Genomic DNA, 24,894 nt, shown 5'->3' with positions numbered 1-24,894 from the left:
GAATCTCCGCACTCGTAACAGTGGAGCGAAATATTGCACATCTTCGTGGCCTTTTTTTATTTTATTTCCTTGTAACGTTTTTAAGATTTGCGGGACGATGGGTAGCGAAGCTTAAGCCTTGCGCGCTTGCGTGATTAATTGTTTTCGAAAGGGGGGTCCCTTGTGATATAATCGAGCTTAAAATATTCAAAATGTTATTTCGACAATCCCTTACTTGATAATACAATATACATACGCTCGGGGTAACTGGTACTCACTTTTTTGTAGTTTTTGATTGCTTGATGTGCAAGTTACACCTTCTCGTGTCCATCGTGGGCAGTCCGTATTTATAATACTACGTGAGAACTAGTATTCCCCAGTATCAATGACAGCAATTGGAATGAATTTTTGAATTCTTGAAATTTCCCCCCCCTGTGACTCGGAAGCTTCCGGTAACAATAATGGTATCGCCATGTCTTTTTCTTTGTTCTCCCCGGTCTGACAGGTTCGTGGCAGATGCCATGTCATCCACCACCCATTTAGAGAAGACATTGCAGATTGAATCTGGGGTTTCGCAGCGTCGGAAGCCGGGGTTCACACGCACGCCGACGGTTAATATAAAATATTGCCTGTTGTCAGAGTCAAACATATGCATAAGGCTGAACTTTGCAGTGTCCACTTGGATCGCGAGTATACCAGTCGGGATACCTGGCTGGGGTTGCATCCGCCACAACCTCAATGGTCAGTGCACCAATCGCTAGCGTGGATCGATCGGCTAAGAACATAAAGCTTCGATGCATATGTTGAGCGACATCAGTAGAAACATTTCAGTGTTACGCTGCGAGTGAGGTCAAAGAAATCTTCAAACTATCCTAGTAGCTAGTGTTAATGCAAGGATATTAAGGGAATTTGGATCTAAACAACAGTAGTATCCAAGCTTGCGGAACAAGATTCTGCAATGTATGATACTGGCAGTTTGGAGGTAGAATTTCCCTTCGATACTACATCATGATGCCGTGTCGACGTGACGTCCAAAAGTCAACTCATGCGGCGCGGTAGACGTATGAGTCGTTCTCGCAGGTGATATCTTACGAACAAAAATTCGCCAAATTCGTGAAATCCACGGCCAACATTGTTCCACGCTCCCCCCGGACTACGGTACGAAATCTAGTACGAATGTTTCGTTCGTTGGGTTTTCGGAACCGGGCCATCGGGATAATTATATTACAATTTGATTGTCCTAGTAACTATCTAATTTCCGTATACCGAGTGAAAACTCTATATACTTTTGACAAAAGGAAGAAGTAAAGCAAACAGAGGCGCAAATGCGAGTCAGAAAGATACAGTTCACCACCCTAAGCTCCCACAATGCCAACTCCGTACAACTATTCAGCTTAAACATCCCCACAATTTAAATGTTCAAATTGCCAGTTAGCCAACCAACGAGAAAAGATAAGGACAATAGACGTAATTGCATTTCAAGGTTTTGCAACACCGTCTGAAAAGATTAGCTACAACCATCATGTGTGGAAGATAATCGTACCGAGGGAAAAAAAAGATATCTAAAGTCATGTGTACAAGATACAAAGGGAACACGGTGATGCAAAGAAGGAGTGACAGTCAATTTAGTTAATTATCTTTTCCCAAAGACACCTTCGAGTTTCTTGCGAAGGCGCTCGGCTTTCTCTCTGACGCTGCTTTTGCTGGAATGACTCTCGTCGGAATCGGATCCCCTCCTGGTGTTCCGATATCTCGAATGCTTAAACTTGCCCCAATGTGTTGAAGCCGGCAACTCTGGTTCGGGGTCCCATTCGAAGAAAGACGAAGCCAGTTGGCTCTTTCCATGTGATTTTTCTACACTTAGTGTGGGGGGTGATGATCTTGATGGGCAAAGGGTAGTTGTACTCATGATATGCCTTGGAATCTGTGGCGAGTTCCCTGGCTGGCTTGTTGTTCGATACAATTGAATTGAAGGTGGAGGAGGAGCAGAATCATAGTCGTCTAAAGTTTCCACCAAATAGCATGAGGATGTGACTGTCCCGAAATATCGCTCTTCCTCTTCAACATCCGTAGAAGGTGCCTCGGAAGAACAACAAGTTACAAACTCTTGAGATCTGGGGATGGTATCCCTGATAACTGGTCTTGGGATACTAATAGCTGGGATGTCGAATACCCCTAAAGTTTGATATTCCTCATACAATGGACAGAATGGTGGGGATGGTGGAGGAGTCGATGTGGGAGATGGTGGGGGAGCTGGTGGGACTCGAAGATTATCTCGCTTGAAGACACTCATTGATAATACTAGAGGTGTGCGTGCAGAACGAGATCTTGTATTCGCATTCGGTCTTGGAAGTAAAGCTTGCTTAGATGTAGTATTAAGGAAAGGTCGTGGTCCGGTTGTCTGGACCGAATGAAGAGATCGATGCGACTTGTTGTAGCATGTTGCCTTCTTGTTATAACTTGCTTGGGGAACAGTGGCCTGATAGATCTCAGTATCAAGATCATCTGCGTATTTATCTAGAATGGGCCAATCGATTTCGAAATCTTCCGTGTCTGGAGTTCGAGCGTCGAAGTTTATATTACTCCTTCCGTACGAAGGAATCCGGAGAGGGTGACCCTCTGCGAACAGCCTGCCGGCGTCCAAATGATAGGAATGCTGATAAGGGGTTTGGCTATTAGGTGCCATCTTGAATATATGTTCAGGCATGGAGAAGGAGGGGACGAGGAGCTGGGTTCGTCAGGAATGATATAAGAAAAGCAAGGCGATTCGAACGGTTGAGGAATGTAACGGAATTATATGTTAACCTTGACACGGTTCTAGGACTACTACCTACTTAGGTATTGAAACTAAGTATGTGTGTGTATATGTGTGTGCATAGATGGATGGATGGATGGGTGTATTGAAGTATCGAAGCTGACGGAGGTATGGACGAATTTAAGAATCAGATCAAGATTCCAAATAGTTGATTAGGCGTAAGGAAGGGGGATGCCCAGTAGGTATATATAAAAACCGATCTAGTATCCATGCCGGATCTCGAGCAATAGTCTTGCGGATGCCATCGCCTCCCCTGTGCTTCTGTTCACAGTCCCTCTCTTCCTCCTCGCAATCGCGCATACAGAAGCTACCGTCTGTCGCATTTCCCTGAATTGGTTCTGTTCTTTTGCTTTTTCATACGATAGAAAGTCTGAATCGGATAGAGGGACCGGACCGACCATCCAGATCCAGACTGTTTCTGGCACGGTGGTATCGAGCAGATGGCCATAACATCCAACAGGCAGCTTCGCTAGTCTCTGCAGCAGCACTAATCCGTAGCATGCATAGGCATAAGCAATTGAAAGTACGAAATTTGGGGGTGCAAAGGCAATCGAGGGCCACAAGTCAACGGGAATCAGAAACAGGGCTATTCAATGTTGGATGATTAAACTGCCCTTGCCGAAGATGTGTTGCTTGCAAAGCAATGCAACAGACCCTCTTAGGTTGGTGGCCGGTGGCCAGCCAGCTCGTAAGGACATACAGTCAGAAGATTTGGACGATTGCATTGTGTGCCAGCATCGTTGTATGTACTTACATGTAAGTACACATCTGAGCCGACCCTTCGAATCTTGCTTCTTCTTCTTCTTCTTCTCGTCGCAAGCTTTGGTCATCGCGGCGAAGGACCCTTTGAAAAACCCTTTGATCTTGCTCTTGGTTGGCTACCTGAGTCACGTCAGGCCGGCATACGAGCCGGTTCCGCAACGGAAGGGCAACTAGACCAGAATGCAAGGAGGCGAGAGTTAAGCAGAATGGTGTCGCTAGCCTTTCGAATCTGTGGAAATTCACTCATGTATGCGCTACCAGTCCTCAAGCCGACATTGTGCCCTCGAACAGGTGGCATGCCCTTTCTCACAGCTTGATTCGAAGCTGTGGGCTTGAGCTCATGAAGTCCACTACATGATGATGAAGTAGGTCTTACTGGTTGACCTACGTACAGGTTTTGCAGAGTTCACGAAGAAAAGCAAATTCGAGCCGGGATATATTTTCAGGTCGATTAGCGAGGGCTCAAGGAAAGCCACCCATGCAAGTCTTCGATCAAGGACAAATTCTAGACCGTCCGTTTGGAATATGAACATTGCGACCGTGTCATAGGTATTATGATCCCATCAACGCCTTGCCAATGTTTTTATTGCCCGAAAGAAGATTATTACTACCGGTACTCCAAGAAACCTTCCGCCCATAATTTCATTTGGTTGGAATCAAAACGGGCATTTTATGTTTTATGGTGTTGGTTCCGGCACAAGCGACACTAGTTTCTTGATCCCGTTCGTTATCCGTATGCTTCCTTCCACCCATCCATTATTCCTTATGCCTCCTATCGGGTAAGAAGGAAGGGCATTGGACCTTCCGTTATTTCCGAGCAAATCCGACGATTCTAAAAGGTCAGTTGACGGCTGTGGGGGAACGTGTTGGGCCTGGTCCCTCGATTCGATTTCAAAATCAGGTATAATTAGCACGAGGGAAATGGATATCGGCTTTACTGCCAACCCCTGGCAACGAAGGACTTCGTTTCAACGCGAGATCGATGCGGGTGTAAATTTGTGATACAGCCTCATGTGTGTATCGGGCCACGGAGCAATCACGATTTGCGTAAAGCAAGGTACATATATATGCATCAACTTACGCCGCCGGTGCTGGGTGTGCGGGTGTTTATATCAAGACTAAATGTTCCGTTTACGGTCGTAGATATAAAACAGCTTCGACACCAGGTACACCTGCGCCATTAGCTCGGTCCAATTACAGGAAAGGTGGGAGAGCATCATCCCTTGGGTGCTGCACGACCGATCGTATCTTTTTTCCCTTGCATATCGATGCTGGGAGCCCTCGAGGGACTGTAACGAAGCCGGCCTCATTAATGATATAAACCTGGTAGGAGGGAAGAAGTATGTCGGTATGTGTGTAGATAGACTAGCTGATACGAAACGGGTGAACCTGACTTTGGGATACTACGTACATATAAACGCCCGATCTGACTGGGAATAACCAAATCGAGATGATTGCAACTTCCCACACAATTACTCGATCGTCCACGAGAGCAAATGTCCCGGGTGGAAGCGAGGGTGCAGTGGCGAGACTTGGCCGAAGTTGGCCATAGCTTACCTTGTTTCCTCTGGAGTTGAGCATGGGCAGCTGTTGGATTTTGTCAAGATGTGTGTTGCGTCCAGCCTCGCCTGCTGGTTGGGACAAATTAAACATTCTTAATCAAATATGACACGGATGTAACCAATAAAGCCTTCCTAAGTAAGTATTTAGTACAAGTAAGCACCTGCTTACATCGAGAAGGCCTTTTTTGGGTATTGCCCGCCTTCGCAGTGATATACGTCTACTGGGCGCATGCATAGCGGTGTAGCGTTAACATTGATCGACATTTAAGTTCGGATTCCTGGTTTGGGCTGTTTTGTGTGCCAGCCCCCTATTCGTTTTCGAATTCTCTGCAGGGGCGCCGTCTTATGGTGGAGTTTGGTTCCTGGCGCTTCCACCGACCCGCTCGTAGACATCCATATCTTTCACCCTTTCCTTCGTCTTCGTCTTCGTCTTCGTCTTCATCATCATCATCATCTTCTTCTTCTTCGTCAGCGTCGGCGTATTATTTATCTTTCCTTTTCCCTACTATTACTATAGACGCTCTAATTATCCAACATAAATCTGATTTTAAGCGGATCCCAACGCAGGCGTTCAAAACAACACTTGTTCTCTTCAACAATCCTTCGGCCTCATCGCCACCACCCCAGACCAACAAAAATTGAAAGAAAGAAAGAAAAAGACCGCCACTTTAGAACACCCTTAAATTCACCCGTCAGATCACGATAGCGGGAAGAGCTGAATAGAACCGATACATATCCTTAGCATCATAATAATATCATCATCATGACCGTTCAGGATAGAACACAGGAGTTCCGGTCGTGCGTAACAACGGCCACCCGCCGACTGCCTACCGCCTCTGCTAGTCGCAACAACCTCCTATCGAGCGCTTCTGTCCCATTACTTTCCAACGATAGCGAGAAGAAGAGACTCTCAAGAGGAGAATTTGCACGACAGGCTGCGGATATAGGGAAGAAGATTACTGCTACCACCGGGAAACTCGAGAGACTGGCTTTGCGTGAGTACCATCATCATGGCAACTACAAATTGGCTAGACATGATATTAATGACGATGGATAGTGGCGAAACGCCGGACTCTCTTCGATGACAGACCTGTCGAAATCGCAGAGTTGACTTATATCATCAAACAAGATCTCTCTGCCATCAACCAATCGATCTCTGCCCTCCAAGCTCTCAACAAGTCGAATCCTCCGGCTCAACAACAAGTTGGTGAACATTCAAAGAATGTGGTTGTTATGTTGCAAGGGAAGCTGGCCGATGTTTCAGTCGGCTTCAGGGAAGTTCTCGAGGTTAGAACGAAGAATATCCAGAAGGGCAGGGAAAGGACCGAGAACTTCGTCAGCAGTGTGAAGGGAGGCCTTAATGATCAGGGTATGCGACAACGATGTATGATCGATGGAATATTTCATATCTGGTTTCGAAGCAAGACTGACATGATTCCCTCCTCTCACAGCTCAAGGCCTTTCCAAGTCCCATTCCCCGCTTTATGCGACGCCGTCTCGTACCCCGCTTCCGCAGTCCGACCTCCTCAGCTTGGAACCGAGCATTGAACAGCAACAACAGCAGGCTCTCCTGTTAGAGGAACAGCCCTCGGATCAATCTTATTTGAACAGCCGTTCTGATGCCATCGCCGCCATCGAATCAACCATTCACGAACTGGGCGGTATCTTTGCGCAGTTGGCAGAAATGGTCTCCCAGCAGACAGAGATGATCCAAAGAATCGACGCGAATACGGAAGATGTAGTATCCAACGTTAGCGGAGCGCAGCGTGAATTGCTAAAGTACTGGGGTAGGGTCAGCAGCAATCGCTGGCTTGTCGTCAAAATGTTCGGAATCCTGATGATTTTCTTCCTATTGTGGGTTCTCGTCAGCTAGATGTACAGGCCTAGTGTCATTTCTGTTCAGGTGTTCCCGATACTGATGAACCTTGCGTCTTGAGACTCAATCGCGGTCGCCGTCGAGTTTCCTTCCTTTCAGTTGAACTTAGGCGTTTTGAAAGCTAGCATTTGCCGGTGTTTGATGATTGTTCCGACCTTTCGTATTTCTTTCTATATAACGGTTGTTCTGATGCTTCGATTGTTGATGCTTCTTCGTCCTCTCCTACTTGCGCCCTAACCTCTTTAATTACCCTTTCTTCAATGTCCATATTCAGTCATGACATAGGCTTTTAATACGATTCAAATTCTTCGGTCTCTTTTATTATCTTTTGTATTTGCATTTGTAATAAACACCAGAATCGTATGACTTTGCCGGGTTTTATAAAACTTTCCAATCTTCAACAAACAACACCAAATGAACCTATAAAATGTCAACTCTCGCAAAGTCAGTATCAAGGTCGTCACTGGCTGGTGCAAGGCTAGCACTGTCCACGCCGGCTTCCAGTATCTGTGAGAACGTATTGGCCCCAGTAGCACGTCGGCGAATCTCCACTTTACCCGGGTCGCAAACATCGCCGCTCCGTCCCGCGATATGTTCCCCACGCTCGAGCGCGAGAACCTTTTCGACAAGCCCCCGACTGGAGAAATGGGGTATGTTCAAGACTGTGCAGGAGGCCGAGGCGCGGCATAAATCAGGCGTGAGTTTTTGATATCATACGATCGGAAGTTTGGGGGTTGACGCTAACGCTGTTCCGTGTACCATAGCCATTCTCATTCCGCGCTGGTGCACTCTTCGTTCTTACTGGTGTCGGTCTTTACAGCTACTTCACATACGAAAAGGGTCGTATGGAGAGAATACGTGTCACAGAGAGTCATAAAGGCGTGGGCAAAGCGAGAATCGGAGGGGAGTTCACACTGACGAACCAGAATGGGGAGAGGATTACGGACAAGGAAGCCAGAGATGGCAAGTTCAGTCTGGTACGAATACTCTGAGATGCACAGGCATAGTATTCGAATGTTCCAAAGACGGCTATTGATTTGTTCGGGGATACAGGTATACTTTGGTTTCACTCACTGCCCGGATATCTGCCCTGAGGAACTCGACAAAATGGCGGTCATGATCGATAGTACGCTGCCCCCCCCCCCCAAATCACCTATCAAGTAAACACGATCCTAATAATACCAGAGGTCTATGAGAAGCGCGGGAAGAGTCTTCAACCGATATTTATAACATGCGACCCAGCCCGGGACACACCAAAAGTGGTATGTTTACCCCCGTTCCTAGATCTTCTTAAACGGTACTTTCTAACTAGAGCCGAATGTATAGATGAAAGAGTATCTCAACGAATTTCATCCAGCTTTGGTTGGCCTCACTGGCACTTACGATGAGATCAAGGATGTGTGTAAAAAGTACCGAGTATACTTTTCCACACCGAGAGATCTAAAGGAGGGAATGGACTACCTCGTGGACCACTCGATATACTTCTATCTGATGGGTATGACAATCCACGCTCTGTTCTGTTTTTCTGACTTGCTAACAAAAGCTATAGACCCAGATGGTAACTTTGTCGAGGCGCTTGGTCGTCAACATACCGCCCAACAAGCGGCTGATATCATCAGCACACACATTGGGGACTGGAAAGGCCCACTGAAAAAGGATGCTTGACGGGCTAAAAGGTAGTATAGCCGCCGTAGTAGGAATGTTTCGGCCAAAAACTACGGTAAGATTGGGATATAAGGAGCCAATGTGGACTGGTTGTAATTCTGCCTGGATAGAACCATTATATGGGGCCAATTTTTTACAAACCCGAGTCCCCATCTGTAAATACTCAAGCCTCAATTGTAAATTAGTATGTATATAAATTAGACACCCGGTATCTCGGTCCTTATTTGAAGAAACTGGCTGTGGTGGAGTGGATCAGTAGTCGGCCATCGGTTGGAGAATTTGAGTCGGTGCCGGAGTTAACGTAAGCAAATCGCTTGAACCGTCATGGCGTCGGGCATTATAAAAACCGAAGTGGAAAAAGGTCGCGAGATGCCCAACGTCACCATCCCATTCCACCAGAATCCCGCAATGAGGCTACTCGACGTTCGACTTCCAGCTCTACAAAGCTCATCTACATGGACCAGATGATGCTATCGAAGTATCGGCCGCTACTAAAAAGTTGTTTGGATCCGGTTGCTCGCCGTTAGAGCGAAGACCAGATGTCGCCACCATGTCGGGCTCTACGCCCCACCATTCGACCATACCTTCAACATCTGCGCAGGATTGCCCAACCGCAAGGAACCCACAATGCATACCTTTGGTCTCGTTTAAATCTTAATCGGTCCCAGAGACGGCACCAGGTGGGCGTAGGGTATGGCTTCGATCAACCCCGCGAATTCTCACCTTTTGTCCCACCACCTCCATCTTCGCTGCCGCCACCGAGACCACCGAAACAATACACTAGGCTTATCAAATGGGGACGACGATTTCTTTACGTCTTTTTCTTCGGGGGGGCCTTATATTGCGTCGATAGATTCTTCAATTATTCCGCATTTATTCGCAGTGCTAGGACATTCTATACTGGACTCGTCATTACTATCGATTACAAACTCAACTTCACAAAGCGCAAGGGTGACAAAATTGACGACCTTCATCTAAGATCCGCGGAGAGAGTATTTGATGTATTGGCAAAGAATGGGGGTCTCTATCTTAAAGTTGGACAAGCCATTGCCATGCAAGCTGCGGTCCTTCCACCTGCCTTCCAACAAAGATTCGCCCAGCTGTTCGATAATGCTCCTCAGGTTTCATACAACGAAGTCCTCAAGGTTTTCAAGCGAGATTTTGGCGGGAAAACTCCTGATGATATCTTCATGCCCGGCTCATTCGAGAAAGAAGCGATTGCCAGTGCGAGTATTGCACAAGTCCATCGGGCACGACTAAAGGATGGAACACCTGTGGCTGTCAAGATCCAGAAACCCCAAATCGCAACCTGGATACACTGGGACTTGCAAAGTTGGAGGTTAGTATTTCTATTGTTACACCCACACATGAGAGAATTTAAGAATAAGACTAACCCTGTGATTGCTACTTAGCATTCTGATGTGGCTGGAATCTAAGTTCTTCGATATCAACTTTTACTTTGTCGTACCCTACATCCGTGAGCGACTAAAGTCCGAATGCGATTTTACCAATGAAGCCGATAACTCGGAAAGGACGAGAGAGTTTGTTCTAGCCGACCCAAGTTTAAGAAATAAGGTCTATGTACCTAAGGTTTTCCGCGAATACTCAACCGAAAGAATCCTTGTCGCCGAATGGATCGATGGTGTCAAACTGTGGGATCGCGAGGCTATATCTGGTCCTTGGAGGGGCTATGATAAAGTTGGGAAACCGATTGGACGTAGAAGGGCTCGGAAACAGAACCAACATATTGCACAAGAGTTCACTTCGTTGTTTGAAACGTCACCGAATGTTCGTCATGATACCACCGTTCGCAGGGCTGGGTTAGGACTATCTTTGACAGATGTTATGACCATCAGTAAGGGTTCTATATCAGTTATTCGAGTCAGAAAGCGTTCTAACAAGGAGTAGTTGTTCGGCTCTTCGCCTGCCAGATGTTTTCATGGGGCCACGTACACTGTGATCCCCATCCAGGAAACATATTGTAAGTGTTCAAAACTAAACTAACGCCATGGCACAATTCTAACGGACAGTTTAGCGTGCGACGTAAACAAAACGGCCAGCCTGAAGTTGTATTGATTGATCATGGACTCTACGTTGATATGAGCGACGACATGCGAAAGGATTACTGTGAGTTTCGTCTGCCAAATCGTCCCTTCGGCTTCGATGCTAACACGGACTTTAGGTGAACTCTGGATGTCCCTACTTACCATCGACAACGAAAAGATCGGTCGAGTCGCAGAAAAATGGGGCATCGGAAACGCAGATATGTTCGCCTCGGCGACTCTATTACGCCCGTACACTGGCGGTGACCAATCATTTACAAAAAGTCTAACTGGAGAAGATGACCCAAACGGCCCCGGTGGATCCTACGAAATGAACGAGCGAATGCGTGAAGGCATGAAGACATTTTTGAACGATACCACCAAGATTCCTCGAGAATTAGTCTTCCTAGGAAGGAGTATGAGGATTATACAAGGCAACAACCAGCTCATGGGTTCACCTGTAAACCGCATCAAAGAAACTGCATTAGCCGCGTCAAGGGGCCTTCTATTATCGCAAACGAGTATAACTCGACACGCTACTTGGGGTGAGAAGTTGATGGCATATTGGCGTTATGCTATATTTAGGTTTATTCTGATATCCTCTGATATCGTCTTCTTGACGGTGAGGCTAAGACAAATTCTAAGACTCGGAGAAGGGTTCGAGGATGAATTAGAAATGAGAATGAAGGCTATGGCGAAGGAAGACTTCGGGATCGAGCTCAATTCGAAGGTCTTCGAAGGCTGATGATGTTTCAACGGATATTAACCCGGCCAACGTCGTGAACTTGAGACACTTGTATATAATATTCTTCTATCCGACCCATAGACAGGCTTGTAGAAATGTACATACAACAATAGAAATCAAAAATGTTTACTTTTTGCGACTTTATACGCTGAATACAACCACTGCTTTCGATCGCTCACCAAATCCCTAACTCCTAAGCCTTTACTCAGCGGAATCAGAACGCATAACTGTACATTGTAGAACCGTAGTGTGCACAAACGCCATCTAAACGTGCCCCTGAATCAATCCGCCCATTGCCTCCGGGAAAACACTGGTCTTGCAGGATCCCATGGACCACGGATTTCATTTTTATACCGTTGCATCCCCATAAGAACCCACGCTGCGCCTCCGCCCCCGCCCAAAACCATGCCAAACCACATCAAAGACCATTGCCAGTTTACTACATAGTGTAAGCTGGCGCCCGCGAAAAGGACCAGTGCTGAGGTTAGTGATACATGAAGAACCGACGAGAGGTGACGAAGCCTACGCCGAAATAGGGGAAACAAGCCAAATATCTGTATCGAGAAGAGTAAAAGTGAAAACACATCCGCTGTTTCAGTAAGCCGAGACGCTAAAACTACAGATGCGGCGAGGGCGGTAGTTGTCGAAAGAGACGTCGGGAGTCTGTGATAGAGAATTAGCATTTGACCAAGGTAAGTTTTACGAACTGGAGGATCCTCATACTTTCTCCTTAAAGAGTTCCCGACTCCTGGAGGGCCTAAACCACCATGGGGTAACTGGATACCTCCATCTGCACCTCTCTTGACTTCTGTGTCGCCTTCGCTCAGCCCATAGTCGAAGCACAGCAAATTTACCAAAAATAACCAACTGCTTAAGGCCCATATACTGTCACTGGTAGTAGTCCGGGTTAAACTCTTGAGGATGGGACTCAGACCGAGGAGGGTACTATAAATGAGTAATGCGCTCTTCAGCGTCGAGAGCCTCCTATTAGCTCGAGAAGGTGGGGGCGGGGGCGAAGGAGGGCATGTGGAAGTATTAATTGATGAAGAATATGCTGGGGCCGTTAGGGATCTTGCGAGTGGCTGCCCGAGTTTGCCGTTTGGCTTCATAGTGTCCAGATTGGTCCCCGAAGGTGTCATAGACAAGGTACTATTGATGCTTGGTCGGATGTTGGATACCCGGTCAAATTTCTTTGGTGAAAGCGAGGTCGATCTGATGACTGATGATTTGTTTTCTCGGGTCCTCGGGTCAATCGAGTTCTGACCTTCCGCTGTCTCTCCAGAATTTGTCGGTTTCTGCTTCTCGGATCGAGCCACATCTTCTTCTTCCCCCGAGGATTCTCTCCGGGAAACAGCGGGAATAGCTTGTTGAGTTTTGGTTAACAAGTTTTGCTCTTCTTCATTCCAATCATCCCATATCAACCAGCCCAATATTGTTAGGATGGTGCTTGCGCCTGCTACATAACCTGGCTGAACCTTTCCCACAGAGATAGCAATGAATGCACAAACGAATATGACTACGGTGGAAATATGTTGTATGATTACAGTGGTATCGTAGACCAGAAGCCAGAAGTCGTAGGCGCGAAAGTTGACATTCCGTTGGAGGGACTCGAGGAAAGTTGCATCGGTGTAATTGTCCGGGTCTTAATCGGCCGAGTTAGCTCGAGATCACTTTAAATAACAGAGAATTGGGTATTAGAGCATACAGTTTTGCTTTACCCACATCAACTTCCTCCATGGCTTCCGCCGTCTGCTTCTAGCTTCTTTGATGGTTCCCCTTCCAGAATAGCTAAACGTACTTGTCGGCGACGGTCCTTCCGTCAGGATAGTTGGTAAGTTGTACTCATTCTTCTCCTTTGGGCTTCGGCTTGGAGTGCGATTGGACGCTGACGGTGTACCCGCTTGTACAGCTGGTATTTCGAGTAATGTTGAGGAATATTGTTTTAGGCCTTTCGGATGGTGTAAAATGCCATTCCTAGCGGTATCAGGCGACTTGATCCCGTTAGATAAGGGAGGGGGCTTAGAACTCGAGATCGAGAGTCGCTGGCTCCGGTCGAACCCCGATGATACGGGAGAGTCTGTAGAGGACAGGGTGAGGGCCATAAGAGATCTCCCGGTGGCCTGGCGGGCTATGTCAGAGAACGGGATACGCGACGGAAGTTAGATGGCCGTCTAATAGGCCGATATGATCCATCACCTGGCAAGTGTACGGATGGAGTTAGCAAGACGATGGCTAGATCTAGATAAAATGACAGGTGTCACCAAAAAACTGCAGGACTTACCGTTCCTGATCCCATCCAAGCTATGATAGTTGAAGCATGTTAATGTTTGAGCTCGGTTGAAGCTTTACGGCGCCAGCAGCTAACCACTCTGCCCAACACAAAACTGCCACCATATCCTTAGAGACGGATGGATGCATATGCCGATATCTGATATCGATATCGCCAACTTGCGAACTAGGACTTCGTTTTGTATATCACCAATCTGGGAACTAGAACTTCTTTTTTTCGTGGATATCCCTTTTCATACTATACTACTCATTGTTTGAGGCACGAGCGTGCTTTTGGTAGAAGTTTATCGACACGACTACGCTCGCCGCGACGATATAGATCAACATAAAAAAACTTACTTGGCCCAGAATAAGTACAATTAGTCGTCCTATTGACTAGAAAGGGAAAATAAAAGCTGCAAAACATCTACTCTTCATCGTCTTCCTCTTCTTCTTCTTCGTCATCCTCCTCTTCAGCGTTACCCTTGATATCTACAAGCACACCGTCCGAACCCACACTGCCACCGTTTTGATCTCTCTCAACTTCCAATTGTAACTGCTGCTCCCACTCTGGGAACAGGTCCTCGTCAACGCCGGGTATACCGATAGCCTCGGCGATTTTCTTCTTCCCCACATCGATTTTCTGCTTATCCTTCTGAGCAGCCGTAAGCAGGGACAATTTCCATTGCTCAGCTGCTTCAGTTGCTATTGAGGGTTTGTATGTCTTGGAGAAGAGTGCAGCCTCCGGATACCTATCGGCCTTTGACAAGAGACGAACGCATCCATCAATGTCACCAATTTGCCATAAACATGAAAATGCAACGTTGTTTGACCCGCTCTCCACGGCCAGCTCTGCGACTCGCTTTAATCCAGCAACGTCTCCCAGCGCAGTATAGAGCAGTAACAGCGACGACAAGTCCTTAGCGTTACTGTAGCACTCCTTCGCCAAAGTGATATCCCAGGCATTGATGGCTGCGTCTCCAACAGTCTTCCACTTATGCTCAACATCGGCCTCTTTTGCGATTTCCAAAGCAACATCAAGGCTGTTCAGAGCAAGAGCGAGCTCAAAACGATGCTCAGGGTCCGTTGCAACTTCGAGAGCAAGTTCTTTGTATCCTTGGCCTTCCAAGAAGCGAGCAATTTTGTTCTTCTGGTCTGCTGGGATTTCTTCTAGGAGCTGGGCAGCGGCTTCCATGTCTCCTCGGAGGACAACCGTCTGATATTCGACAACATTGAGCGACAGAGAGTACGAAATGACCTTGACGTCTTTGTCGGCAAGATATACTCTCGAATCTCGAGGAATATATCCCAGCAGGTACATGGACGAATCGAAATGAGCAATGGTGTAGGTTTGGTCGCCAACGAGGTAGTTCAGCCGGTTTGCCGAGTTAGTGTAGATGAAGCAGTCTCCAACCCATTCGCCGGTTCTGATGGTTTCACTAATATCCGTCACAACTTCGAAGGCTGATTCGACTCCATCATCTTCGACCTCACCGTTTGCCACCGCTGTTGCATATTGCTCCCTAGAAAATCTCAGGACATAGTATGATTCCTCGCAGGCCAAAACAACTAGGTCACCTCCATCGCTCCAGTATACGACGTTTGGAACAACATCTATCCTTCGAACCAGTGCGCCGCTATCCCAATCGTAGAAACTGACGAACCCGCTTCCACGGACTGCGAGGAGAACACCACCGATAAGCCCCTCGGCTGCGAAGTTGACATCAATACCGCCTGGCTTCTCTCTGAAATTCTTGAAGATCTTGACGGATGTCGCAGATTCTCGAATGGCGTAGTCGTTGCTGTTGTCCTTCGAGCCCCATGCAAAGTCCAGGGCTTGCCCAAAGGCCTTGTTTCTCCACGCCAGGGCCGTGTAAATGATGTATTCTCCATCACCGCATACGGAGACAAAACGGCCATTAGGATTGTGCATTAAAGATTGGGGGTAAATTTCACATGAGCCCAAATCCTTCGCGGGTAGCAAAAGGGGCACGCCGTCTTTGGTGTCACTATCTATATAGAGGTCAGTATTGAGGGTAATATTGAAATATAAAGCTAAGGGGTCGTACCACTCGCTTTGATCATCGAACTTAGCACTTCGTTGTGTTTCGCCCATACTATCTTGCCGCTCGAGTCCATACTGACGGCCGGTTCCTCACGTCCCATCTTGATAACGACACAACCTTCGTCGAAACCCATAGCCAAACCATTTCGGCCTCTCTGATATGCGATACACCATGCTCGTTCAAGACCGTAATTCAGAGTCTGCTCAAGTCGGTAGGTATTCGCGTGCCAAATCTTTATAGTACCATCTTCAGACCCGGACACAATGACAGGTAGCTCTGGATGGTAGCAAGCAAACGATACATTGGAGGAGTGACCCTCTAGAGTAACAATGTTACTCTTTGTTGTATAATCCCAAATCTTCACCGTCCTATCGTCAGAAGTTGTAAGAATATATGGCTTATCGGCTGCGGGGTAGTAATCGACGTGGTTGACACCCTTCGTTTCATGGGCCTCGAGGGTAAAGTTGGGTGTGCTACTTCCCAAGCTCCATATCTTCACCGTCCTATCCAAACAGGCCGATGCGAAGGTGTTTGTGTCTTTCGGGTTGATAGCAAGGGACATAACATAGTGGCTGTGGCCCTCGAAGATTTGCACGCATTTCCAGTCCTTCTCCCAGTTCCATAGCTTAATCGTCATATCATCGGAAGCGGTAAGAACGAAAGGTTGGGTCGGATGGACGACAATTGCGCGAATGTAATCCGGGTGAGCTTCGAATTGGGTAATCTTTTCGGAAGTATTGTAGTTGTAGACTCGAAGTTGAAAGTCATCGCTACCAACGACTATCCAGTTCTTCCTCGCGATGAAACGGCCAGCTCTGACGGGTACATCAGTTGCCTCGAAGGTTTTGACGACAGCCTGCGTCTCAAATGACCAGATATAGACATGACCTATTCACATCCAATCAATTCTCCGTATCCTATACGCATGAGCCGACCTCGAGTTTTAGTGAAAGGTATTTACCGCTGTACAAGGAGCAGAGGATCTAGAAAGCGCCTGTCAGTTAGCCGTCGTCGCGTATCCTGGATCCACCGTTCAAGGGTAGCTTACCCATGGTTCTGTAGGATGGAAATCAATTCCCTTTACCCGATCAGATCTGAGAAGGAAGTCAATATCGCGGTATATCTAAATGAAAGTAATAGATTTGAGGAATACCGGGCAAAAAGTTGTCTCTATTAGTGGGCGGTGTGGTTAGCACAATATCGAAGCTTCCATCAGAGAAAGGAGAGGAGCATACTTTCACATCAAGTCTCATTTCGAGTACTGACAGCTCTGATAAGGTTGAGGCGGTATATGGTTATGTCAAGTCGTTAAGGAGGAGAGCTAGGGGGGTTGTTGGAAGCTCCAGATACGGATAGTGGGCGAGCTGTAAAGCTTGGAGGCTCACGAGAGGCCGGTATCGTCACTCAGAAAGAGAACTAGGCCGTAGATGAATGCAAATGGAAAAGCCAGATTGAAGCCAACCGCCTTGAGACCGACAATTGGCGATTGGATGAGGGCGACGTGAACGAAGAAGGGTAGGATGGAGGTCGTTTCGTGGCTCGACTGGGAGCTGTTGTGTGCCTACCGTGGCCACAGCAAAGCAACGCCTGTTTGCCTGCTAGACGCCGTAATCGCCACAGACGCCACAGACGCCAGCCACACATCCCAATGCAACACGCAACACAGAAACACAACAACATAACAACACAACAACACATCTGCGGATTCTGCCTTGTACTTGTACCTTCTGATCATGATGCCGGGCGCAGCGCTCCGAGGTAGTCGTGGGCCACGGGGACTTGGCCTGCTTGGCAACGAATGATGACCTTTATAAAAGAGCCGCTCAATCTGCAACAGTTCAACACAGCTTGGATCATTAGTCTAGAGTACTAGCGCATACCGGCACCATGAAGGACGACGATACTGCTTCCATCTGGTCCAACGCACCTTCCTATCGGTCATCTATTGACCCCCCTCCCTACTCCGCCGATGGGGGGCTCCCTTCATATAGCAGTTCAAGCTCACTGATAGGAACGTCCTCAAGCAGAGCCTCTGCCGGTTCATCAGTTGTGTCGCGTGGACTGCCCCCTCTTCCTCGAAGCACGCCGGGTCTTCCTCCAGTTGCTTTTATAACTCCTGGTTCGCGGGGCCAGCAGTCTCGCCAGTATCAGGCAGTAGCTGCTCGCCGTCAAACCAAACAAGCTTTGAAGAACTCCTATAATCCAAACTTTTCATCTCGCATATTCCCTCGAGATAATCCAATCAGACAAAACGCTCCTGGTCTGACATACGATACATACAATTCCCTTCATCCCGTGCTTTCGGCCCGGAATTCACCCCGTGCTCTTTCTACGGCAGAGCTATTCCTTTGTACATGTGGGCGGCACAATGGTGGTGACAGTAGTGATCCCGACAATGCGAATCATGTTATAGATCCTCGAGCTCCCAGATCCTTGCACAATCCGATATTCGACGAACCTTGCCCTAGTACTCTAAGGCCGCCAGTCGCAAAGCAGGCACCAATAACAAAGTCAGAAGAAAAGAAAGACCTACGGGAGGAGGAAAAGAAAGTCGGCCAAACTGGAGAGTCTAGTGATAAGGCCTTGGAAGACGAGGATGCCGAAGACCCAAAAGACAAGGAAGATCTCGATGCTGAAGGTAAATCTTGGGATTTCATGATATCCCAGATGTGAACCTCGGAATAAAAGCCCCAAACGTTTAGGATTTACGCCATGAATTCCTGTTATCCATTAGTTTATGGTTATAATAACCCTCCGCTTCGCATATTCACCAGCATTGTTGTATTTTTGCTTCGCCGATATCCGGCGAATTGCGAATTTTCGAGCGTTCATTTTAGCCACATCTCATCGCAGTGTGTCATATTCAATTCGCTTGGCTTTCATTTGTAGTTAATTATTATCATTAACACCGTAGCTATCATATATAGCTCCCCGCTATCATGGCAAAACTCGCATTCAAACTACGATTGTTCCGGTGCCTCAGATCCAATAATCAATATTATATCCTAGAAAATGTGGTCTTTTGCTTTTGAAACCTCAAAAGGTCACAACCCGATCCCTTAAAAGTAGTTGTTATAGTGTTAGCAATGCGGGGTTCGTATTGGCATGCCCCTAAGACGGTAGCTCTGCCGGTCGTGTAGCTGGAGTAGCAGGCGGTAACTCCGCCGGCGCCGGGTTCGGTGGGGCCTCCACGATATAATCGTCCTTGTACTGCTGGCCTTGTGGATATCCCTGTGGGTATGCATGTGGATATTCCCCTGAGGTGAAAGCTGGGGATGGGAACCCTGGAGATGGCTGCCCGAGGAATGGTTGGGCAGCGCTGTTCCTCTTAACTTCTGCCACGGCTTCTTTGACATCCCTTGCGCTCTTCTTTCGATGACTTTTCATTATGAAAAACACGACAATGATACTAATACTTAACACTCCAGCAACTCCACCGACTACACCTCCTATTATGGGACCCTTTTCGGACTTGGATCCTCGGTTCCGTTGAGCGAAAGTTTGGTATTGTACTTCATACAATCCCCGGAGTTCAGGGTCAGTCCACCCATCTAAAGGATTGGACGAGTTGGCAGCAGTCCTGAGAAGGGGCGGCGGCGTGAACCTGTTACGGAAGTTAGCTGCCAATCATTCCTTCTGGCGATACTACAGAAAACGTACGGGTTGCTATTTGGAAAACTGAAAACAATATCCAAAGAACTGATATCTAATATTTCCAAAAAGCTATTCCTACCACAATCTCCACGTCCATTCGAACTTCGACCGCCAAGGATCAACATTTGACGTTCTCCCACAAGCCGGCACTGCGCATTTACTTTGCTGGGGTAAGTCTGGTTCGAGACTGTAAACCATTGGAAAGCGGGAATTGTCAAGATTGCGAGCTGTGACTGGCCAGGCGCACGATTGCTACCACCATAGACGTATATGAAATGATTATCGCCATCAGATTGAATAACAGAGCAGGTACCAGATCCAGGATTTCTAGAATTGCCCGATGTAAGATTCCCTCGTGTCCGCTGGTTGAACCATGTAGAGGACCCGATGTCGAAGACTTGCAAATCTTCCCAGGCACCCTAACCTCTAAAGTTAGCATTGTAATCACTTAAATTTATAAAGCAAATGTAGATTGTTCCGGAAATATTACACACGTCGCCAGTACCGTCATCACCACCCAAATTCACCAAGATCCCCTCTTTCCCAGCAGGTACAAACAACAAATTACTTTGCACCAACGGCTTTGCCCTGCTAACAGGTGCCGTTATATTCGCAAATTCCTGTTTCCCAGGCGAGAAGCTCACGACGATAAGGTTATTCGAGGACGTGCCATTCAGCACTCGGTCTGCCTGTGAATCATCAGAGCCCTTCGCAATAATATCCTGCCCCCCGAAATAAAATCCTTTATTTTCAGAGGAAGCATCGACCGAAGCACCCTTCGTTATAGTTCTTCTAACATTCCCGCTGATAGCCGCAGAGTTCCAAACGATATCCTCGGACGTTGGTGTGCATTTGTATATGACATCATCATCTCCAGCATTGAACAACTGTTGGCCGCCGTAGAAGAATATATCGCCGTCGTAACTAAAGGCTCCACCATCGCGCATAGACGCTATCCTCTTGTCTGCCGCAGGGTCTGGTTCCCTTCTGAGGTACTCGCTAGCATTTGCGGTTGTTCGAAACGTTTCGTTCAGGAACATCGAGAAGAACTGGAAACCTAAATTTAGGGCGGGAAGCTAAATGTTAGACACTTCTCTCTGTCGGATGTTCCTGTCAAGTGCAAGCTAGTACATAATTTCAAATACTGACCAGGCTCCAGCTCTCTCTTCTCTTTACTATTTGTTCCTCTATTAACCGTCAAGTTTCCTCCAAACATCAATAATCGGCTGCCTACTACGCTCGCCTGGAATGATGTGTAGTCGCAGAACTGCCCTGAGAAAGGGCTGTTTCCGATCTGGCGTTCTACAAGTTCTTCGGCTGTTGCGGCCAGTAGACTCGAACCAGCCGTTATCAACAACGAAAAGGCCGTTGTTACCGGTATTTTACCCCATAACTTCGTATACGGCATGTTGTCCAAAGTTTCTATGAAATATTATGGCTTCTTTGTCGAACCTCCTCTGTTCCCTAAATACTTTTTGGTTGGTTGCTAAAAACGCTCCTTCGCACGTTTTCGTTGTTGCACAGCGTTAGAATATGTTGCTACTTGTTCGATTTCCCGATTGTCGATTGCATTTGAGAGATATAAAAATCGGAAGAAGTTCAACTAAAAGAAAAGAAAAGAAAACCTAATATCAAAAAGTTGATATAGACAAAGGGATCGGTTGCGAAAACAAGATCAAGAGACCGACCGTGATATAGGGCTGGGCACCCGCTTTTCTACGTGCTCTTGGCTCGATGCCCTTCTGACCGCACTTAACTCCTTTTTAACCCCTCGCATTCGACATGTCCATCAGAGACAGAACAGAATTGTCATAATTGTCATCAATCTGACCGGGCTTGGACCGTTTTGGTAATTGTTCAGTAATTATCTACGCCCAGCCATGGAGACGAACTATGACGGGCGGAGGCTAATCAGTGTGGCTTCCCAATTTGCACCAAAATCTGACCTGGCAAGAACGATCTGCCCAATGAAAAATAGCGGTCCCTTGGCATTGCAAGGTCTTTCATGTGGTTGACATCACTTTAAATTGGTGGTGTGGCGAATGAAAACGTAACGACACAGAAAGGAATTTCGAGAAAAGCACCAACGTAGATATCGGTTTTAGTGATGGATTATATTAACACCTAATGTACCGAACCCAGTGTCAAGGCAGTCTTGTGTGTGTCAAGGCACCTTAGCGTTCCTTCGCATCTAACTCTTCATATCTCCCTCGTGCCTTCTCCTTTGTCCGCTCGACGAACCCTTGATAGTTCCCAGCTTCTGGAGTTCCGTCAACAACATCTCCGACCTTCCCACCACTCGCTCCCAAACCTACACCCTCAACATACATACCAGCAACAATCGGCGCCGTAATACCTGTCTCCTGGGCACCAAGGCCGCGCCCCTCGGTCCAACCCATTTTCGACAGAAGGCTTGCGCCGCGGCTAATAGGCGCTTTTGTTTCTTTCTCTGGAGACGCACGGGCCGCCGCCGCCTCTTTCGACTTTTGTTGGCCTCTCACAGCGCCCGGATTTGCGGGTTGCGAATGTATTATTCTTCGCTCCTTTGCCCTATCTCGGTACTCCTGGCCATCGTCGCCTGCCGCTTCTCTGTCCCGCACTATACCATTCTTCTTGAGTTTTGCCTCAGCTATCTTGATTAATTTCTCGTCTTTAAGGTTTTTGAAATGCAACTCGCTAACGCGCTCATGCTTGTTAACATCCGCCTCCGTTTTGAACTGTCGGCTGCAGAGGTAACAGCATAATTTAACCGGGTCTGCATATGATTTTGCCGGGCGTGTGTCTTGCTCATCCTCATCTGCTGCCGCCGCAGCGGCCGCAGCGGTAGCAGTGGAATCAACTGGATTTGTGCCATGCAACTCTGTATGTCTCTCCTGCCAAAATTGGAGGTGGCTTGGAAGCTGTACAGTAAATTGTTAATGTATATATCTCGTATTATTCTTGCCCCGGTGGTGAACTTGCCTTTTTCGGTGCATTTGCTGGCTCCTTCCCGGATATGTTCTCAGCTTTACGTTTTTTCGTTTTCTCGACTATCCCCGTGTCCGAGGTGATTTTGTCGGCTCTTTTCTTAGTCTTTGAATCGTCCTTAGCTTTATTATGGGCTTCGTTTGTTGTGTCCTGCGTCGCGCATTCGGCCAAGTGAACTTTGCAATATCCTTCTTCATCCCAGTAGGCCAATTTAACACCACCTCCCATACCTCCGAGGGGCTCGAAAGTCCACTTTTCGCTGCTTGGTTTCGGCTGGATCATGGGGACAAAAACGCCAGGGTGAATATAGCTAGCGGTGACCGGCCGACTCTTGATCGTGAAACCGCCATCCATTGCAGTATACTTTTCGAATGCCTTTCTTGCCTCATCAACATTCGAAAATTCGGCAAATCCGAATCTCCATGATTCGTTTGTCCTTCTATCTCGGACGAGAAGTATTCTTTTGATTGCGGAGTCATCTGTCGATAGCTTTTGAGCGCCTTTTAGTAGTAGCTCCTCAGTGACATTTGGCTCTAAATCCCTGATCAATAAGAATTGAGACGGCGTTTCGCCTGCATCCTTAGATCCGTCGTTGGAGAAGTGGTTGAGCGCGGATGTTAAAAGAGGACCTGTTGCCTCCGAATCGGCCCTTGATGTTCCGCATCGATAGCAGGCAGTGCGTCGGGGAAAGTTTGAAAGCAAGCACTAAGGACGGTATAGTCAGTAGGGGGGTGGCATAGTCGAATGATGTATAGTACGAACCACACTGCAGTGCCAGTCGTCAGTGGCAGTCGATTCAGCTCGTTCCTTGGCATACGCTAGTGATACACGGGTGCCACCGATTGTCATCGAAGGAAAGAACCGTTCCAGAAAGCGTTTAGAATCCGATATTTCTCTGAACCGCGCGAATGCAAAACCTCGGGATATTCCTGTTCGAGCGATGCCATTCAATCAATACAGGTGAAGGAGAGACCAAAGAAAGCAAGAATTTGTGCTCCTGCCGACAGTTTGCGACAAACCAGTTTTGCGCTCTCTAATAACGGTTACTGCATTTAAGCCTTCGACATTGAGACTTTGAAGTTCGGTTTGTATCTGTAAAAATGACCGACCACGGTATTTTTTCCCAGGCCGCGATCTCAGCATATGATCCTTGCAGACAACGGAGAAGCGAGAAAAGGGAGTTTATGTAAAATCATCATGGGAGATGGGTCGTAGAGGTGCTTTTTTGCTCGCTTCTTGTCGTTCAAACAACAAAGGGTAAGAGGGTAGCAACGTCGTGATCGGCCATATCTCCGCCAATTCCTTCCAGCATAATATCCCGCGAGGGTTGACCGTAGTACGGTCCCCTATCATCGTAACGTTCCGGCGCATCTCGATCGTAGTATTGACGTCGGCTTTGTCTTTCGTGGTCTCTCCCGTACGATGGTGACCGTCGGTAGTGTCGCGAGCCTGGTGACTGCGATCGTGAGCTGTTTCGCCGTGGTCTGGTGTCGTTAGATGGGTAGTAAGGCGAACGGGATCTTTCCAGCCTTCTGTACGGAGGGGAGAGCCGGTCGCGCGAATCGTGCCTAGGAGCGTTATCCTGGTAGGCACGATCACGGCCTCGAGGAGAGTAGGAGCCATCCCGCCTGTCCCTCCATCCGTTTGGGTCACGATCGTAGCTATGGCTGTAAGCGCGATCACGGTCATGATAGTCCTCCCGTTCGTCATCGTAGGCCAAGCGCCCAGAGTCGTAGTTCCGCTGGCGTGGATGCGACATGGCTGTGTCGGATATATTTAAGATGAGCTGATGTGTTATGTAGGAGGCGAAGAGAACAAGGGTGGATTATACATAGATGAAAGCTACGGTTGACGAGACAAGATGGAATGTTGATTTCTGTTCTGGAAGAATGCGGGAGAAATGTGGCAGTGCAGCCGATGAGGTCACGAGACAGAATCGTGGCTCAGCTACGGATTGTGTGGCGGTATGGAACCAAATGCAACACTAGCAACACAATGTGGTAACCCTCGCACAGCACCAAGCCAGGACCCTCCAGTCTCCACTCCCTTTCCTCTAGTCTCCTACTAGGTACCCACCCCTAGGCTATACCATGCACTCATCACTCAAGTACTTAGGTACTTAAGCACTTGAGTCAGGCTTTAATTCCCAGGAATAGCTCATTAAGGACAGGGCTTCAAATGCAGGGGAGAACACATAGATGTTGTGACCCAGCAGGTACCACAAAGCTTAAGAATGTCAATGCCATTGGTGTTACTGTATATTAGCATGCTTTATATCAGTATATACTTTTAAAAGAAGTGTGTGGGTACAATTCGAATGAGAAGCAGAGCACCAGAAGGCAAAAGAGTCTCCCTCGGGTTCCTGTAGACCTTCTAAAGACATCCCTAACCACTGCCTGATAGGACTAAGTACCTATGCTAGTACTATCTTCCTATCATTCTATCCATCTCCACGTTGTATTGACTTACTAAACTATCATCCGAGTACCATAC

The 24,894-nt window shown here is 47.5% G+C and overlaps 10 protein-coding genes across 11 annotated transcripts; 4 read left to right on the top strand and 6 right to left on the bottom strand.

The window, feature by feature from the left end:
• Nucleotides 1-1,612: 1,612 nt before the first annotated feature.
• DFL_001036 (uncharacterized protein) lies at nucleotides 1,613-2,665 on the bottom strand (the record flags this gene model as incomplete). Its single annotated transcript, XM_067629593.1, has 1 exon — nucleotides 1,613-2,665. The coding sequence occupies one exon, from the start codon at nucleotides 2,663-2,665 to the stop codon at nucleotides 1,613-1,615; it is 1,053 nt and encodes a 350-aa protein (XP_067495598.1).
• Nucleotides 2,666-2,994: 329 nt separating this feature from the next.
• On the bottom strand, nucleotides 2,995-3,624 carry DFL_001035 (uncharacterized protein; the record flags this gene model as incomplete). The annotated part of the gene is made up of 2 exons (XM_067629592.1): nucleotides 2,995-3,281; nucleotides 3,549-3,624. The coding sequence occupies 2 exons, from the start codon at nucleotides 3,622-3,624 to the stop codon at nucleotides 2,995-2,997; spliced, it is 363 nt and encodes a 120-aa protein (XP_067495597.1).
• A 2,257-nt stretch (nucleotides 3,625-5,881) lies between these two features.
• DFL_001034 (uncharacterized protein) lies at nucleotides 5,882-6,991 on the top strand (the record flags this gene model as incomplete). 2 transcript variants are annotated; one of them, XM_067629590.1, is made up of 3 exons in its annotated part: nucleotides 5,882-6,113; nucleotides 6,176-6,487; nucleotides 6,570-6,991. In XM_067629590.1, the coding sequence occupies 3 exons, from the start codon at nucleotides 5,882-5,884 to the stop codon at nucleotides 6,989-6,991; spliced, it is 966 nt and encodes a 321-aa protein (XP_067495595.1). The 2 variants fall into 2 exon arrangements, with proteins under 2 accessions (XP_067495595.1, XP_067495596.1); XM_067629591.1 differs by having other exon boundaries at nucleotides 6,176-6,502.
• Nucleotides 6,992-7,421: 430 nt separating this feature from the next.
• On the top strand, nucleotides 7,422-8,659 carry DFL_001033 (uncharacterized protein; the record flags this gene model as incomplete). Its single annotated transcript, XM_067629589.1, has 6 exons — nucleotides 7,422-7,691; nucleotides 7,759-7,971; nucleotides 8,048-8,120; nucleotides 8,180-8,256; nucleotides 8,321-8,489; nucleotides 8,544-8,659. The coding sequence occupies 6 exons, from the start codon at nucleotides 7,422-7,424 to the stop codon at nucleotides 8,657-8,659; spliced, it is 918 nt and encodes a 305-aa protein (XP_067495594.1).
• A 539-nt stretch (nucleotides 8,660-9,198) lies between these two features.
• Nucleotides 9,199-11,446, top strand: DFL_001032 (uncharacterized protein; the record flags this gene model as incomplete). Its single annotated transcript, XM_067629588.1, has 5 exons — nucleotides 9,199-9,998; nucleotides 10,072-10,514; nucleotides 10,568-10,640; nucleotides 10,695-10,786; nucleotides 10,842-11,446. The coding sequence occupies 5 exons, from the start codon at nucleotides 9,199-9,201 to the stop codon at nucleotides 11,444-11,446; spliced, it is 2,013 nt and encodes a 670-aa protein (XP_067495593.1).
• A 281-nt stretch (nucleotides 11,447-11,727) lies between these two features.
• DFL_001031 (uncharacterized protein) lies at nucleotides 11,728-13,548 on the bottom strand (the record flags this gene model as incomplete). The annotated part of the gene is made up of 3 exons (XM_067629587.1): nucleotides 11,728-12,109; nucleotides 12,170-13,088; nucleotides 13,152-13,548. The coding sequence occupies 3 exons, from the start codon at nucleotides 13,546-13,548 to the stop codon at nucleotides 11,728-11,730; spliced, it is 1,698 nt and encodes a 565-aa protein (XP_067495592.1).
• A 593-nt stretch (nucleotides 13,549-14,141) lies between these two features.
• Nucleotides 14,142-17,033, bottom strand: DFL_001030 (uncharacterized protein; the record flags this gene model as incomplete). Its single annotated transcript, XM_067629586.1, has 6 exons — nucleotides 14,142-15,727; nucleotides 15,784-16,668; nucleotides 16,742-16,763; nucleotides 16,829-16,874; nucleotides 16,934-16,950; nucleotides 17,016-17,033. The coding sequence occupies 6 exons, from the start codon at nucleotides 17,031-17,033 to the stop codon at nucleotides 14,142-14,144; spliced, it is 2,574 nt and encodes an 857-aa protein (XP_067495591.1).
• A 634-nt stretch (nucleotides 17,034-17,667) lies between these two features.
• On the top strand, nucleotides 17,668-18,453 carry DFL_001029 (uncharacterized protein; the record flags this gene model as incomplete). The annotated part of the gene is made up of 1 exon (XM_067629584.1): nucleotides 17,668-18,453. The coding sequence occupies one exon, from the start codon at nucleotides 17,668-17,670 to the stop codon at nucleotides 18,451-18,453; it is 786 nt and encodes a 261-aa protein (XP_067495590.1).
• Nucleotides 18,454-18,891: 438 nt separating this feature from the next.
• On the bottom strand, nucleotides 18,892-20,842 carry DFL_001028 (uncharacterized protein; the record flags this gene model as incomplete). Its single annotated transcript, XM_067629583.1, has 4 exons — nucleotides 18,892-19,384; nucleotides 19,441-19,853; nucleotides 19,929-20,491; nucleotides 20,584-20,842. The coding sequence occupies 4 exons, from the start codon at nucleotides 20,840-20,842 to the stop codon at nucleotides 18,892-18,894; spliced, it is 1,728 nt and encodes a 575-aa protein (XP_067495589.1).
• A 766-nt stretch (nucleotides 20,843-21,608) lies between these two features.
• On the bottom strand, nucleotides 21,609-24,160 carry DFL_001027 (uncharacterized protein; the record flags this gene model as incomplete). Its single annotated transcript, XM_067629582.1, has 5 exons — nucleotides 21,609-22,334; nucleotides 22,396-23,106; nucleotides 23,164-23,330; nucleotides 23,421-23,493; nucleotides 23,675-24,160. The coding sequence occupies 5 exons, from the start codon at nucleotides 24,158-24,160 to the stop codon at nucleotides 21,609-21,611; spliced, it is 2,163 nt and encodes a 720-aa protein (XP_067495588.1).
• Nucleotides 24,161-24,894: the final 734 nt, after the last annotated feature.

Source organism: Arthrobotrys flagrans, assembly GCF_004000055.1.
Source record: "Arthrobotrys flagrans strain CBS H-5679 chromosome Unknown unitig_15, whole genome shotgun sequence".
Classification (NCBI taxonomy): Eukaryota; Fungi; Ascomycota; class Orbiliomycetes; order Orbiliales; family Orbiliaceae; genus Arthrobotrys; species Arthrobotrys flagrans.
The sequence above is the reverse complement of the archived record's forward strand: the minus strand, read 5'-3'. Positions and strand labels throughout refer to the sequence as shown.